Source organism: Xenopus laevis, chromosome 6S, assembly GCF_017654675.1.
Source record: "Xenopus laevis strain J_2021 chromosome 6S, Xenopus_laevis_v10.1, whole genome shotgun sequence".
NCBI lineage: Eukaryota > Metazoa > Chordata > Amphibia > Anura > Pipidae > Xenopus > Xenopus laevis.
Window position 1 is genome coordinate 11864171 of NC_054382.1, and position 13184 is coordinate 11877354.

The 13184-nt window shown below is 38.6% G+C and overlaps 1 protein-coding gene across 2 annotated transcripts in view; it reads right to left on the reverse strand.

Annotated features, from left to right (window-relative positions):
• The window catches only part of ptprn2.S (protein tyrosine phosphatase receptor type N2 S homeolog), a 577776-nt gene that overhangs the window by 104692 nt on the left and 459900 nt on the right, over positions 1–13184 (reverse strand). For both annotated transcript variants that reach the window (XM_018269027.2, XM_041567358.1), the window contains one exon: positions 144–356. In XM_018269027.2, the coding sequence (XP_018124516.1) occupies positions 144–356 (213 nt within the window). The remainder of the gene's footprint in view (positions 1–143; positions 357–13184) is intronic.

Below are 13184 nucleotides of genomic sequence, written 5' to 3' on the forward strand. Positions count from 1 at the left end.
CAGCAAAAAATTGTAAAAACATAAAAATAGTAAAAATCTACTAAAATTACAAAATTAACTCAAAAGAAAGAATCAATGTTGTTTGAAAGGACTGACATGTATATATCAATTATATATCCCTATAAATTGTAAATAATTCTTACCTGGTAAGTGTGGGTGGCATCAGTATTGGTGTCAGATCCCAAGGATGATAACTTTTCTTTAAGCTTGTGGTGCGATTGGTGGCGCAAGCAGTAGATGACTCCAGAACCAGTAAGGACTCCGATGATACAGACGATGGAGATCAAAGTTAGGATAATAAATTTAGTAGTGTCTTCTTCTTCTAAATGATGAGGCAAAAACTTCAACTTGCTTTTCTGTAAAAAACAAAAAGGGCAACGGAAATCAGAAAATGTTTCGAATAATTGAACTTTCTTTAAATGGAGATGAAAAAAATAGGCTAATAAGACTTAGAAACTCAACACAGATTAAGGAATTTTACGTCGCCTTTAAACTCATGATCTAATGAGCATGTTCTTTTTACTGATAAAGTCAAATATGACTTTCTAACAAATCTGCCTTATGATTTAATGACTGGTGCCATGGAACGCTCTGTCTCTCTTTCTATACATGTGAGTTTGCCCGCGTCTCTATTAACAAGGCAACAAAACATGTTACAGAAGCAACCCTTTAGAAAAGAGGACTGAATCATTTTTGGTATGAGGTTTAAAGTAGTAGATGTGCACATGTCTACCTTCGGAGAGAGGAAGAGGGTGTAAAAAACACATCCGCAGACATCAGCAGCAGAATTTAACACATATTCCTGGGAGTAGTGCGCGCTTGCATCCATGTGCTGGAGTTGTCCAATAATTTCCCCTCATTAGCTTCATTATAAAGGTATATTAGCAACAATTAAAAACCCAACAGGAAAAAAAACTCTGAAAAGCCTGGGCAAGCAGATTGCAGAAGGATTCTGTGGACACCCTTCCCTGCTTACAATTAGCAGAGAAATGAATTGGGGAGCTGCCCTCCCTCAGCCCTGCCTGCTACAAGATGAGGACAATTAGCAAACTCCTTTCCAGCACCTCATTTCGCGTGCTAACAAAATGGATTTTTCCCCATGAATGCCTGACCGGCCTATTCATTATCTCTTGTCTATTAGTAATTTTCTGCTCCATATTCAGCTAGCCAGCTCTTAATGTCCTCCTGTCTTGCAGTGTACACAGTGCCTCTTATGTTAGACCCGGTCCATTTTTATCTTGGCATCATAAAGGCTACCGAAGCAATTATCGCCAGTCTTGACTGTAAAAGCTTGTCATTAATTAGCCTCCTAGCCTTCAGTGCGGTGGATTAGCTGTTGCATGGGCTGAGTTAATGGAAATGCAGGTTCAATAAGACTCCCAAGCTTTCCTTGCCTGGTTTCAGAGGAGGAGGATTGTTAGGCTTGGCAGCTCCAGGAGGTGGATAGAAAAGGAGAAGGAAGGAGGGGTAGAAGAGGAGGAGGAGGAGAGCAAGAGAAGAAAAAAACCCCTCTAAGCTGAATAGAATGGGTTTTGAAATGCATGTGTGGCTGCAAATCCCATTTCTGGTGCTTCAAAGCCGGCTGCCTCTCATTGTCAAAAACAGGTTTACTGTGGCCCCACCCTTTGGTGTTGCTTGTGCCCCTCAAGAAGAAGCATCACTCTCCAAAACCAGCCATGGGTGCAGCGTCCTAAGCACGCCCAGATTCCAAAATGACATGCCAGTTTAACCCTTTTGGAACTCCGTTCGTCTCCAGATCTGTCACTAGTTGGTTGAACCATGGTGATTGTCGACAGAGAAAGACTAACAACTGGTTTACCCTATCTAATACTTCTCAGAAAAGTTATTGGAGGTATGGCAGTTATCCTTAGCCCTGTCCTAGGTTTAGCCCGTGCATATGTATAGAAACATCACTAGTGGGGGGTTGACTGCATGATCCGTCCCCCACAATGACATTTTTGCTCCGGTGATATTTTGGTAAAACCAATCCAAATGAATTTTGTATTGAGTGACTGCAGAGGATATTAGTGGTGGTGGAAACCTGTACCTGCACATTGGAGGTTTAACACCTTTATTTGATGTTTGCATAGAAGCAAAGGGCAGGCTGTTTCACATTCTGCATAAATATATATCTATGTGTAAGTATAGGTTATAAAAATATATTGCACCAAAACCAGTTGGTCTTTCCAGCTGTCACAGGGGCACCCAATCCGATTCGAAGAAAAGAGGTTCTTCAAAAGGGGGAGAGCTGTAAAGATGTGGAACTCTCTCCCTGAATCAGTGGTACAGGCTGATACATTACTGTAGATAGGTATAAGAAGGGGTTGGATGGTGTTTAGCAAGTGAGGGAATACAGGGTTATGGGAGATAGCTCATAGTACAAGTTGATCCAGGGACTAGTCTGATTGCCATCTTGGAATCAAGAATTTTTTTTTCCATCTCTGAAGCAAAATGGAGAGACTTCTATTGGGTTTTGCCTTCCTCTGGATCAACTGGCAGTTAGGCACATTATATATAGACTTAAAAGGTTGAACTTGATGGATGTGTGTGTTTTTCAACATAACTTACTATGTAACTATGTTACTATGTTACTCTTCTCAAAAAACATAGGGTTACAATGACTTATATATATTTAAAAGACACCAGACTAGATAAAAAAAACTGCAATGTCCAATTAAATTCTATGATATACAGTCCATTGTGACTGGCTGCATGGGGGCTTCCAGGATGTAGAGCCCAGCATTTAGTAGGTGTAAGTGGGGATGAATGGAATAACTCTCTAGTAAATTGGGAACAATGTGTCTTTATTCATTATACAGTGAGGGGTGTGAGGGGAGGGCATCAATAATATCAAGATGGTAAGGGTTCCTTGAACATGCAGGAAGGCTGGGATCTACATCAGTGGCATTCATCAGGGATATAATACTAACAGGCAGCTATTGCTGAAAATTTTTTAGTATCCCCTGAAAATTTTAGCCTGGAGTTGCAGTTACAAAAAACAGCCAATGAGTCAACACATATCAAGGGCTAGGTAGGTTGGGTAGGAACAGACTATGACATATTGTCATCTCATCCATGTATAGTTTTTTCTTTTAAGCTAAGATCTAGAAAATAAAGAGTTTTTGAGAAGCTGCCCTTGGTATGTGGATCAAAACAAGTCTGTGCTATACAAATACAAATACATATACATAGTCACTATAATCCAAGGTTGCCATAAAATGTGTGGCCTACAATACTTACTGTGTGCCCACACCCCTTACCTGATGCAGATCTACAGTTTATAACTGTTTTGGTATAAATAAATAAATATAAAGGAATATATATAAAGTATAAAGGAAAATAGGGGGAGGGGGCATAATGTAGGGCTTTTCTGCTTTTACAATATAAATTAGACTCCTTTACTATGTGCAATCCTTGCGTAATCTATTTGTAATCCTTACTGGAGGCAGAACTATCTTATTGGATTTAATTCATGTTTAAATTATTTTTAATAGATGTAATGTAAACCCCAGGTCCCAAGCATTCTGGATAATGGGACCCAAACCTGTACATAGAAAAAAACAGCCATTCCAGTATTATGTACAATAGTTGGTCTAACAAAATTATACTTGTGTTTTTTCAGTATTACTACACCTTCGGTTTCAATCCAGCGAATAGCACAATTCTCCTGGTTGTACTCATTTGATTTAATATATCCTACCCCCAGAGTATACAACCTCTCTGAGACATGGTTTTAAGAAATTAAAAGAATGTCGATATCTTACTTTGGGATGGGATTGGTTACACATGTCATCAAGCAATGCAGTCAGCAAGTACATGTGCCATTTCCCACATTATTTAAAGTCCTCTCTCAAAGAACCCCTTAAAGTAAAAGAATTAGCATCACCTATAATTAGTGTTTCCCAAGGTTCATTGTCTACAAAGAACTTCTGGGAGACCAGTGAATTTTTCTCCACCTTCTATAGTCACAGAGTGAGCTAGACATGATACTAGTTGCTGGTGGGTATATATATATATATATATATATATATATATATATATATATATATATATATATATATATATATATCTTCACTAGGGCAGCACCCTGCTAGCGTCGTGTTACCTGGGTGCAAGGTAAAAGATGCAGATACTTCAAGAAAGACCAGCAACACCAGGATTTCCGTGGCCATGGCCATGAGGAAGGTCCCTGCGTGGACCGAAACGTCACGTCGGCTATTCATGCAATAATTGAATACACTTTGCTTTGATACACGGAAATCCTGGTGTTGCTGGTCTTTCTTGAAGTATATATATATATATTTTAAGAACTGTTTCTTTATTCTTTTGGAAATAATCTACCATCGTCCTCACACTTCTCTGTTTTCTTAATCTACAACTCAAACTACAGTTGGACTATTTTAAATCTGAGGGAGTCGCACCACAGTTCCCCAAAACATCAGTCATTTGGATATAATGGATTCCCTCTGTCCACACAGCATCACTCTCCCTTCTTTTGCTGTTTTTCTTCTTTCCATGCTTGGCTTTCTTTTTCCTCATACCTTTAGTTTTTCTTCTCAAAGCCCCTGTCCTTTTCTTTCTTCCTCATATTTTTCCCCATCTCTTCTTTTATTGCACCTTTCCCTACTAGAGATGGGTGAATTTGTGCCGTTTCGCTTTGCCGAAAAATTCGGCAGAAAATTCGTGAAACGGCGATAAATTCGTGAAACGCCAAAGCCAGTTTTTGACACCGACGCCCGTTTTTAACGGCGCCCGTTTTTTTGGACGATTTTTTTTGATGCTGCCGAACTTTCGCCAGCGAATTTTCGCGACCATTTTGCGGATTTATTTGCCGGTGGTGAATCACCGCGAATTCACGCCTGGCGAATAAATTCGCCCATCACTATTCCCTCCCCACAGCCTCCATCCCCCATTCTGTTCACCTTTGGTTCTTGTGACCATTTATATTGCCACTTGCAGTTTCATTCTTCTTCTCTCATCTTTCTTACATCTCCCTTTACTGTCCTAGCCTTTTCTGTTTTCTCCTTCTTACATCTCTATTCTCTTATGTTATGTCTTCTTTGCTTCCTTCCTTCCTTTTTTCTTTTTCTTTTCTTCCTTCCTTTCTATCATTCTCCTGCCCTTACCAGCAACTCTGCACCTTTTGTCTATCTTTCCACCATCCCCAATACTTGGTCTTAAATTCATTTCATTCTTTCTTTATTATCCATTTTGCTATAGTTGTCTGCCGTTCCTTTCTCCCTGCCTCTACCAATTTCCTGTGCTTTTAACCAGTGCAATGCTGTGTTGGCTGAGATTTTACATTATAAAAAGTTTTAGCCAACTTAGGAAGAAACCCTTTTCTAGGTAAGTCCACAAATATTTTGGCTTGGAAAGGGGGATTTTAGGAGGCCCATCAGATCCTGATGAGCTAAGTTTTTACTGATTAAACTTGAAAGACTGTTACAAATCTTCTTGGAGGTCTTTCATATTGAGCAGTGAAAATGTGGGTTTTATTTGTATATTTGAATGCATATTTAGTTACTTGGGCATCAGGGGAAGGCAATTTCCCAAGGCATATTTTTAGCCAATACATTCACTGGGAGCCTTTCTTTGCAATAGCCAATTAAATAAAGATTTTGACCTGCAGTGTCTATCAGCCCATGGGCTTTAACCTGCCTTGGTTAATTTGCACTGTAGCTGCCAAATACAATGTACAAGTGAGACATCCAGCTGCCCAGTAAAGCTATATAACGTTTGCACTGACACCATCCCCATTTAACGACAAGGCACCACGATTTCAGAGCAAGGCAATTAAAAAATATCTTAACACTGCATGGATTTTCAAATCCAATAATCACTGTATCTGCAATATTGCTGCTTCAGTGCTACACATATAACTGCAATGTAAAGAAAATGCCCCTGAGCAAAATACACATTCACTGGCTGAGTAACAGAAGTGAACCTTCACAAAAACCCAGTACCCAGTGAATAGACAGATGACAGATAGATATAAGATAACGGAATAATAATTTATTAAAGAATCATGCAACATCCGTGATTTTGCACAATTTAATAAAAAGCGATCGGAAAATATGAAATTTTAAATCATGTCAGCTCATCGAGATTCCTTAGATATCCAGGCAAAGTTTGCCATCAGATTTTTGTGGGTGGGGTTTATTGAAGAACTACATCATCACAACTGAAGTCATGGTTCTGGGCTGTAAACAGCTGCATTAAAATACGAGTCTGGGTTAACACATGAAAATAAAGTGTCCTCCTTTACTATTACTGTACTGACTTGACATCTAAGGACAAAACCCCCATGCGAGGAAGGATTCTGTATTTACTCAGTCTCCCAAATCTAGTACTAGTTTGAAAAGAAACAGTTCCATTATTTACTTTTTTTATTCTACTGGTTATGAAAAAATGCTAAAGGAGCCAAGACTAAAAGATGGCCATTGTTTATTAAAATCTTCCACTGGTACAAACATAGTTGACTCCATGAAGGGACTTACAATACATCAACAAGTGAAGATCCAATGTTATGTCCACCCATGAGGTGGGTTTCGAAGGTTAAAAAAATGATTTATCTTAAAAATGGTAATCTCTGACAGGCACTGAAGGAGTTAAGAAGACATTGAGTCAAACTTTAGCAAACCATTGGCCCAGCTTGCAGAAGCCAGAGTTCACATATTATCCTTCTGCTGAGCTCTGCTCTGAAAGAACAAAACTGTCGGGGTGAAAGGTCCTAATCTGCATTTAAATAGACAAGGGTGTTTTTTTTTTTTTTTGAGAAATGATAGAGCCAGTGGGTCACAAAGCCTGTTTAATAAAGGCCCGGCCTGTGACACTAATCAGATGCACTGAGTGTTGCAAATCAGCCACCATTACTAAGGGAAACGCTTGCCATGCTACTGCCCAAAGACTCACTGATTTTCTTGATCTCTGGCAATGAAAACTGAGACTGACTGGCCCATAGTCGAAAGCCCATGGCATCTGGTTGAGCATAATCATCACCTACCCCAGGAATACCTATTACCCCAGGAATACCTATTGTGAAGCCCTACAACTCCTGTTCAGCAGCAGCTGGACAAAGATAGCCAAAGATGGTGGACAGGGCCGGATTTACATAGTGGGCACCCCTAGGCCCACTCCCTTTCGTCGCCCCTGTCCCCTCCAGGGTGACAAGAGCAATGGGGATTGGCGCATGGGAAATTTAAAAAATGATTGTATCTCCGGCGCATCCCCAGTGTTTTTGAACCAATGTGGGTGTGGTTGGGCAGCATGCCGCCCCCCTAAAATCCTGCTGCCCTAGGGCCGGGCCTAGGTGGCCTTTCCACAAATCCGGGCCTGATGGTGGAAGCTGCTGTTGAACAGGAGCTGAAGGGTTTCAGGTTAGATATTTAGGAATAAAGAATTCAGAATAGTTGGCCCGCCACACAAATGGAAAGCCTGACCAAGCCTGATCTTATCCTCATTACTATGCTGCTGAAAAAACATGGTATGATTCAAATAAAAAGCAGTCCACAAAAATATGACCTATTTTTGTTCATGACCTGCAACAGACCAATCATCCTTAGAGGCTTGATCAGATTATATCACCACATATTTTGGCCAAGTGGGATAAGAATTGCTTCAAGGTACAAAAAGCATTCATTATTGCCCCTAAGCCCAGTAAAAAAAATGTGTATTAACCAGTTTAAAGAACTATCTCAGGCATTTTAGCGTAAATATATAATTTCTCAAAATGACAAACTTATAATTGCTATTAGTTATTGATTTAGCAGCATAGCTTACGTAAATGAAAAAGAACAAGCCAACTTAGATCCGCCTTTTAAAATACCACTTCAGGTGTCTTTGTGCCCAATACAGTAATTTGCAACAGGAAAAAGTCATCAATGAATCCCCATTGAATATAATAACAAAAATAAATGCAAACCACTCCCCTTGATAGTGATTAGTGATGGGTGAATTTCTTCCATCGCTTCGCCAAAAAATTAGCTATACGTGAATTTTGACGCCGGCGTCAAAATATTTTTGGCGCCAGTGACAATTCTGACACCGGCGACAATTCCAATGCTGGCGACAATTCAGATGGCGATTAAAGTCAATGGGCGCCTAGAATTGTCGCCGGCATCATAATTGTCTGCGGTGTCAAATATATTTTGATGCCAGCAAATTTTTGCGGCAATTTCGATAATTTTTTCGCCGGTGGCAAAACGCAGAGTTTCACCTTTCAAAATTCGCCCATCGCTAATAATAAGTGAACAGTAAGAAGACCCATCCTATGATTAGGAAGACTCCTTTGACTTGTTTTAGGTTGTAGAGGCATCTTATGATCTGCCACAAACATATTAGTGAAGATACTGCTTGAGTTGGCAGTTATGTATAATGCACTGATATATGAACTCATAACCTCATAACCTGGAATACATCTATGGCTTCTTATTATTACTGATTGTTTGCTGAGCATTTATAATATTAAAGTAGCATCATGCCAGTTCTAATTTTCAGATTTCCTCAAAAATTTAATTCTGGGGTAGAGGATAAGAGATTTTTCCTAACTACCCTCGTGCAGCATGTTTCCATGGTGATTGGATGACATGCCAGTTAATCTTATATACTGAGCAATGCTTATCATCATCATCAAATCTAATGATTGGGGCTGGGGTGTAATGATCTCATATTTCTTTGATGAATGCAAAAATCAGTTTCTCCTTATAGGCACATATGAAGTATAGATTCTGTTGCATTACAAAACAAATTCTAGCTGTTATTCAGCAGGGGAGGAGGGTGAGGATACACCTTTGAATCTTGGTTAGAAATATCCACTACAGGCAGTATCTTCGCTGTCCTCTGCCACCTACTGCCTGACAAGTCAACTTTAGAATGCTGGGTATGACAGTGTTATAATACAGAATTTGGATGCAGGGAGTTGTACTTTTATCAGACTGAATAGTGCTCAGCCCAGATATAAAATTCTATCAACACTTTCAGGTTAAAACCCAAGTCAACCCAAGTCAACCCAACTTGAGAAGAAGGATCTATCCATCCATCCATTAACTCTCTCTCTCTCTCTTATGTTTTTACATGGCCATTTACAAATGTTCCCTACAATGTGTACACAGATGCATGTATACATACTATATTCTCCTTCGTCTACATATGGAATAAGCATTTTTTTATTTAAGGCTCCAGGCACATATTGAGTTAGCTATATGAAAGCAATGTATTCATCCTGTCACATCAAATCTTGGATTTACATGATTTCCCACCAGCCCTGGTTTGAGTCTTGCCAGCTCCGTACAAAGCAAGAGTTCTCCCAGGGATAGTGCTGTAAGGGCTGATAGAGAAGCTGAGGGTTAATTAGAGGCAACCTGACAGCATTCAGCTTATACTGAAAGGGAGTTGCTTAAATATTTATGAAGATGACATTTACAGCGAGATAGTTTCCTCAAAGTAGAACACCTTTCTCTGGCGCGTGGGTCATCCTGCTGTAAAAGGCAGGGACATCTTTAGTTGTGGTGGGGCTCCGGGCAAAAGAGACTCTATGGGGCCTCATTATTTATATCAAGTAGTGCTGTCTAACCTTTCACCCCCTTGAGCTTTTGTTGGATGCTTCTGTTTGAGTAACTCTGTTATATTCTCCCCCATGCCCTACTTTAATGATCTTGCCCTCCTGTTGCCTTCTTTAACTACTATACCCATCTCTTCCTACCTCCAGCTTTTGTTGTGCAAGCCCCTCTCTATGCAAGACCCTACAAAGCTATCCTATACCCCAATCTCCAGGAGTAACAGGACTTGTATAAAAAATCCTATTCTAATAACTGTTAAACTGAACATGAGACTATATATGTCTTATGTCAAATGGAATGTTTTACAATATAATACCATAAATTGAATTTTTCATAATGTTAACGCTTTTGGAACCCATTTCAGAAGGCAGTACAGGTATAGGATCCCTTATCCGGAAACCTGATATCCAGAAAGCTCCGAATTACAGAATGGCGGTCTCCCAAAGACTCCATTTTATCCAAATAATCCAAATTTTTAAAATTGATTTCCTTTTTCTCCGTAATAATAAAAGAGTAGCTTGCACTTGATCCCAACTAAGATATTATTAATCCTTATTGGAAGCAAAACCAGCCTATTGGGTTTATTTAATGTTTAAATGATTTTCTAGTAGACTTAAGGCATGAAGACCCAAATTACAGAAAGATCCATTATCTGGAAAATCCCAGGTCCTGAGCATTTTGGATAACATACCTGTATTATTAGGATCTTCATTTTTGCTATTACATACATTAATAAAATAATAACGTGAACAAAGGGTACTTATTTTGCATTATTCCGATTTGTTTCTTTTATCATATTCCAGTACATGTCAGCCTTCTACAAGAAAGAGTTTTAAAGCATACAAGGGAAGGGGCTTTAATTCAGCAAGATGAAGTGCCTAAGGCACAAGGGGGATTAGAAACGATTACAGGTATTGTGTGCTACTAGGTGCTGTTAGGTACAATGCCAGCTATACGTTCCCTGTAAGCATGTCTAACAACCAGCCTATTTTTAGAAAGCAATCTAGTTTCCTTGTAATAAATGTGACTTTTGGAGGATTTGACAGTACAGGTTGCCTGGCAAATACTGTTTTAAAAATCCCCCCTGCATCCCTCAACAAGGGATGGAGTTAAGGACAAACCTCTCCCCTCTGTTTTAGGAACAAAAATTACATAAATAAGAGATATCCTCCATCTGTCACTGAACATAGCAGTGGTATATACTGACAATATCTAACAAATATTACTCAATATATTTCCAATACGTCTATTTATTTTTCTCTTCCAAGGGCTGTCAGCGATGTTGAGGGCCCACTACAAATACCTTTTCTACCTTACCATTAATCTGGACCTATAGTCAACACACCATTCCTGTCAATACATCTTGGGACTTGGCTGCAAATTGTATAAGAACTGTAAATGTAGCGTACAAATCATAATCACTTCTCCCATGTCTTCAATTACCCCTGTGCATAACCCAAAGCTCAGTATAGTTCAAAGCATTTTTCAAATGTCAGGAGTTGCCAACTGTAGGAAAACTAGTTGGGACAGTAGTGTAGCTACTATCAAATGAATAGCACTCTAGTGGTAGGAAGGGAGCTAATCTATTGATTTAAGAAGGGAAAAATAATGGAAAGATTGCCATATATTTAATGGTATTGTCTGCTCAGAAACATTATGTCTATAATCAAACACAGACAAACACACACACATGGGTGGAATTCATCCTAGCCTACTATTTGTAATTAGTAGAAAACTGTTGACTCGGTTATTTAGAATTTTGGTTTGGAATCTGGAATATTCTTTGGTTTTGAATACTGACTCACATTTACATTTTCTACTTGGGTATGTGTATACAGTATAATTATAAATTACTAAAATACAATACAATAATGGGGGTTGCCATCAAGTTGAGTCCTGGAGAAGGCCACGTTTGCATCCATGACATAGATGTCGTGCTCTGAAACTCAGTATAAAACTAATTTATCACTCTAGTATAAAACTGGCGCCAAGTTTATGCAGATCAACTCCGTGACATGCAAAGCCCTCACTTTGGAAAGTCAGTGGTGGCGGTTGAATTGGGCTCTTAAAGCCATAAGCAAGAAAAATGGCTGGTGAGGCCTTCACAGAGATTTGACTTCACGTTCTTCTAAGTTGTATGGAGAATTCAAGGCCACTTAAGCGTGGATGACTGGTATTATCATCAATTTTGTCTCAAACCTGCCCAAAAAGCAGTCACTTCCTTAACTAGGGTCTAAGTGACAGCTAATGTGTATTGTTATCATTTCCTTTCTTCCCTCCCCCCCTGCAGCTTTAAACGAGGGGAAGATGATTCCAACATTAAAGGTAAAGGTTCTCTTGAAATACCATTGAATCAGAGTTCTAAAAAAAGGTCAGGACCCAAGTCTCAAATCTTACCCCCATCCTTCTTTTCTGAGGGGATAATTCTTTGTCACGGAAGCCAAAATTGTTCCTTGGGTGTACTGAGAGGATTACCAGCCCCATTAATGACTAAATACATCAAGAATTCCTTCACTTCAAACACTAAGATTCCTTGTCATTCTCAAACATGGTGTCCAGCCAACTCTGCAAATCAAGCAGATCACTTGGGTATTCTCAGCTACTAACAAGACTGCAACCAATTTAACCCATCGGTGGTGAACAGAGAGAAACCTTGCTTTTTTTTGTAAGAATCACAGGAATTACCACAAATAACATCCGTCCATCCTTCTTGCACATTGTTTAAGCTTTACAATCAAAATGGTTGCACTTTTTTTTTACCTTTTCTATTCATTTAATCTGAATAGTCCGTTTCTCCCTCACCAAAACATATTATTATTTATTATAACCATATCAATTTTGTTGAAGTGCTCCTGGGTTCATAGAATCGAATTCTTAAACATTTTTATGCTAAACGGCTTAAATCCCCAAGATATATTCATTTACTCATTTTGTATAAATATTTTTTCTTTGTGTTTTTCCCTTTTAAATAAATTGTTTATGCTGCTTAAACAAGAGAAAAGAAATAAAAGCTGTAATAATTATAGTGATATAACCAGTGTTAAAGGCATGATCATCATGTGTAGGGCGAGTTAAACAAAATGAATATGAAGAATTAATGTCTTTTTTTTTTATATCATAGAAATGATTTCTGGGTTGGTAAATCCAGGCTACAATGAACACATTCCATATTTGGGGAGGACATTTTTAATCAATAATAGTTGTCAATTCAAAGGTGAAAATAGAGTTCAGGCCATCAGATGGAAAACCCCAGCACTCTATTCACCTATGCAGCATTTTTAGGGATGTAAATGTTCTATATTCTCCCTTTGCTAAATGTAGCCCTCTAAAAAATATCCTTTAAAAGTGAATAGTTTCCCTCCTGAGAATTGTGTAATTTTCTCTTTTAACTCTATTTTGAGAAATATTCTCAAAATAGTCCTTTTTAAACTGTGTTATTAACAAAGTAACAATAAAAATATCTAATATATATATATATATTGTTCAGCTGTAGATACAAAACTAGCTGTGCAATAAGTAGGAATTCAGGAGTGGAATATTGATTAGTATCAAGGCTACTTCTCCTACAATGTATAAACTCACAGTTATTTACAATTAGCTTTGTATTTATAGAACAAGCAAGGCAAC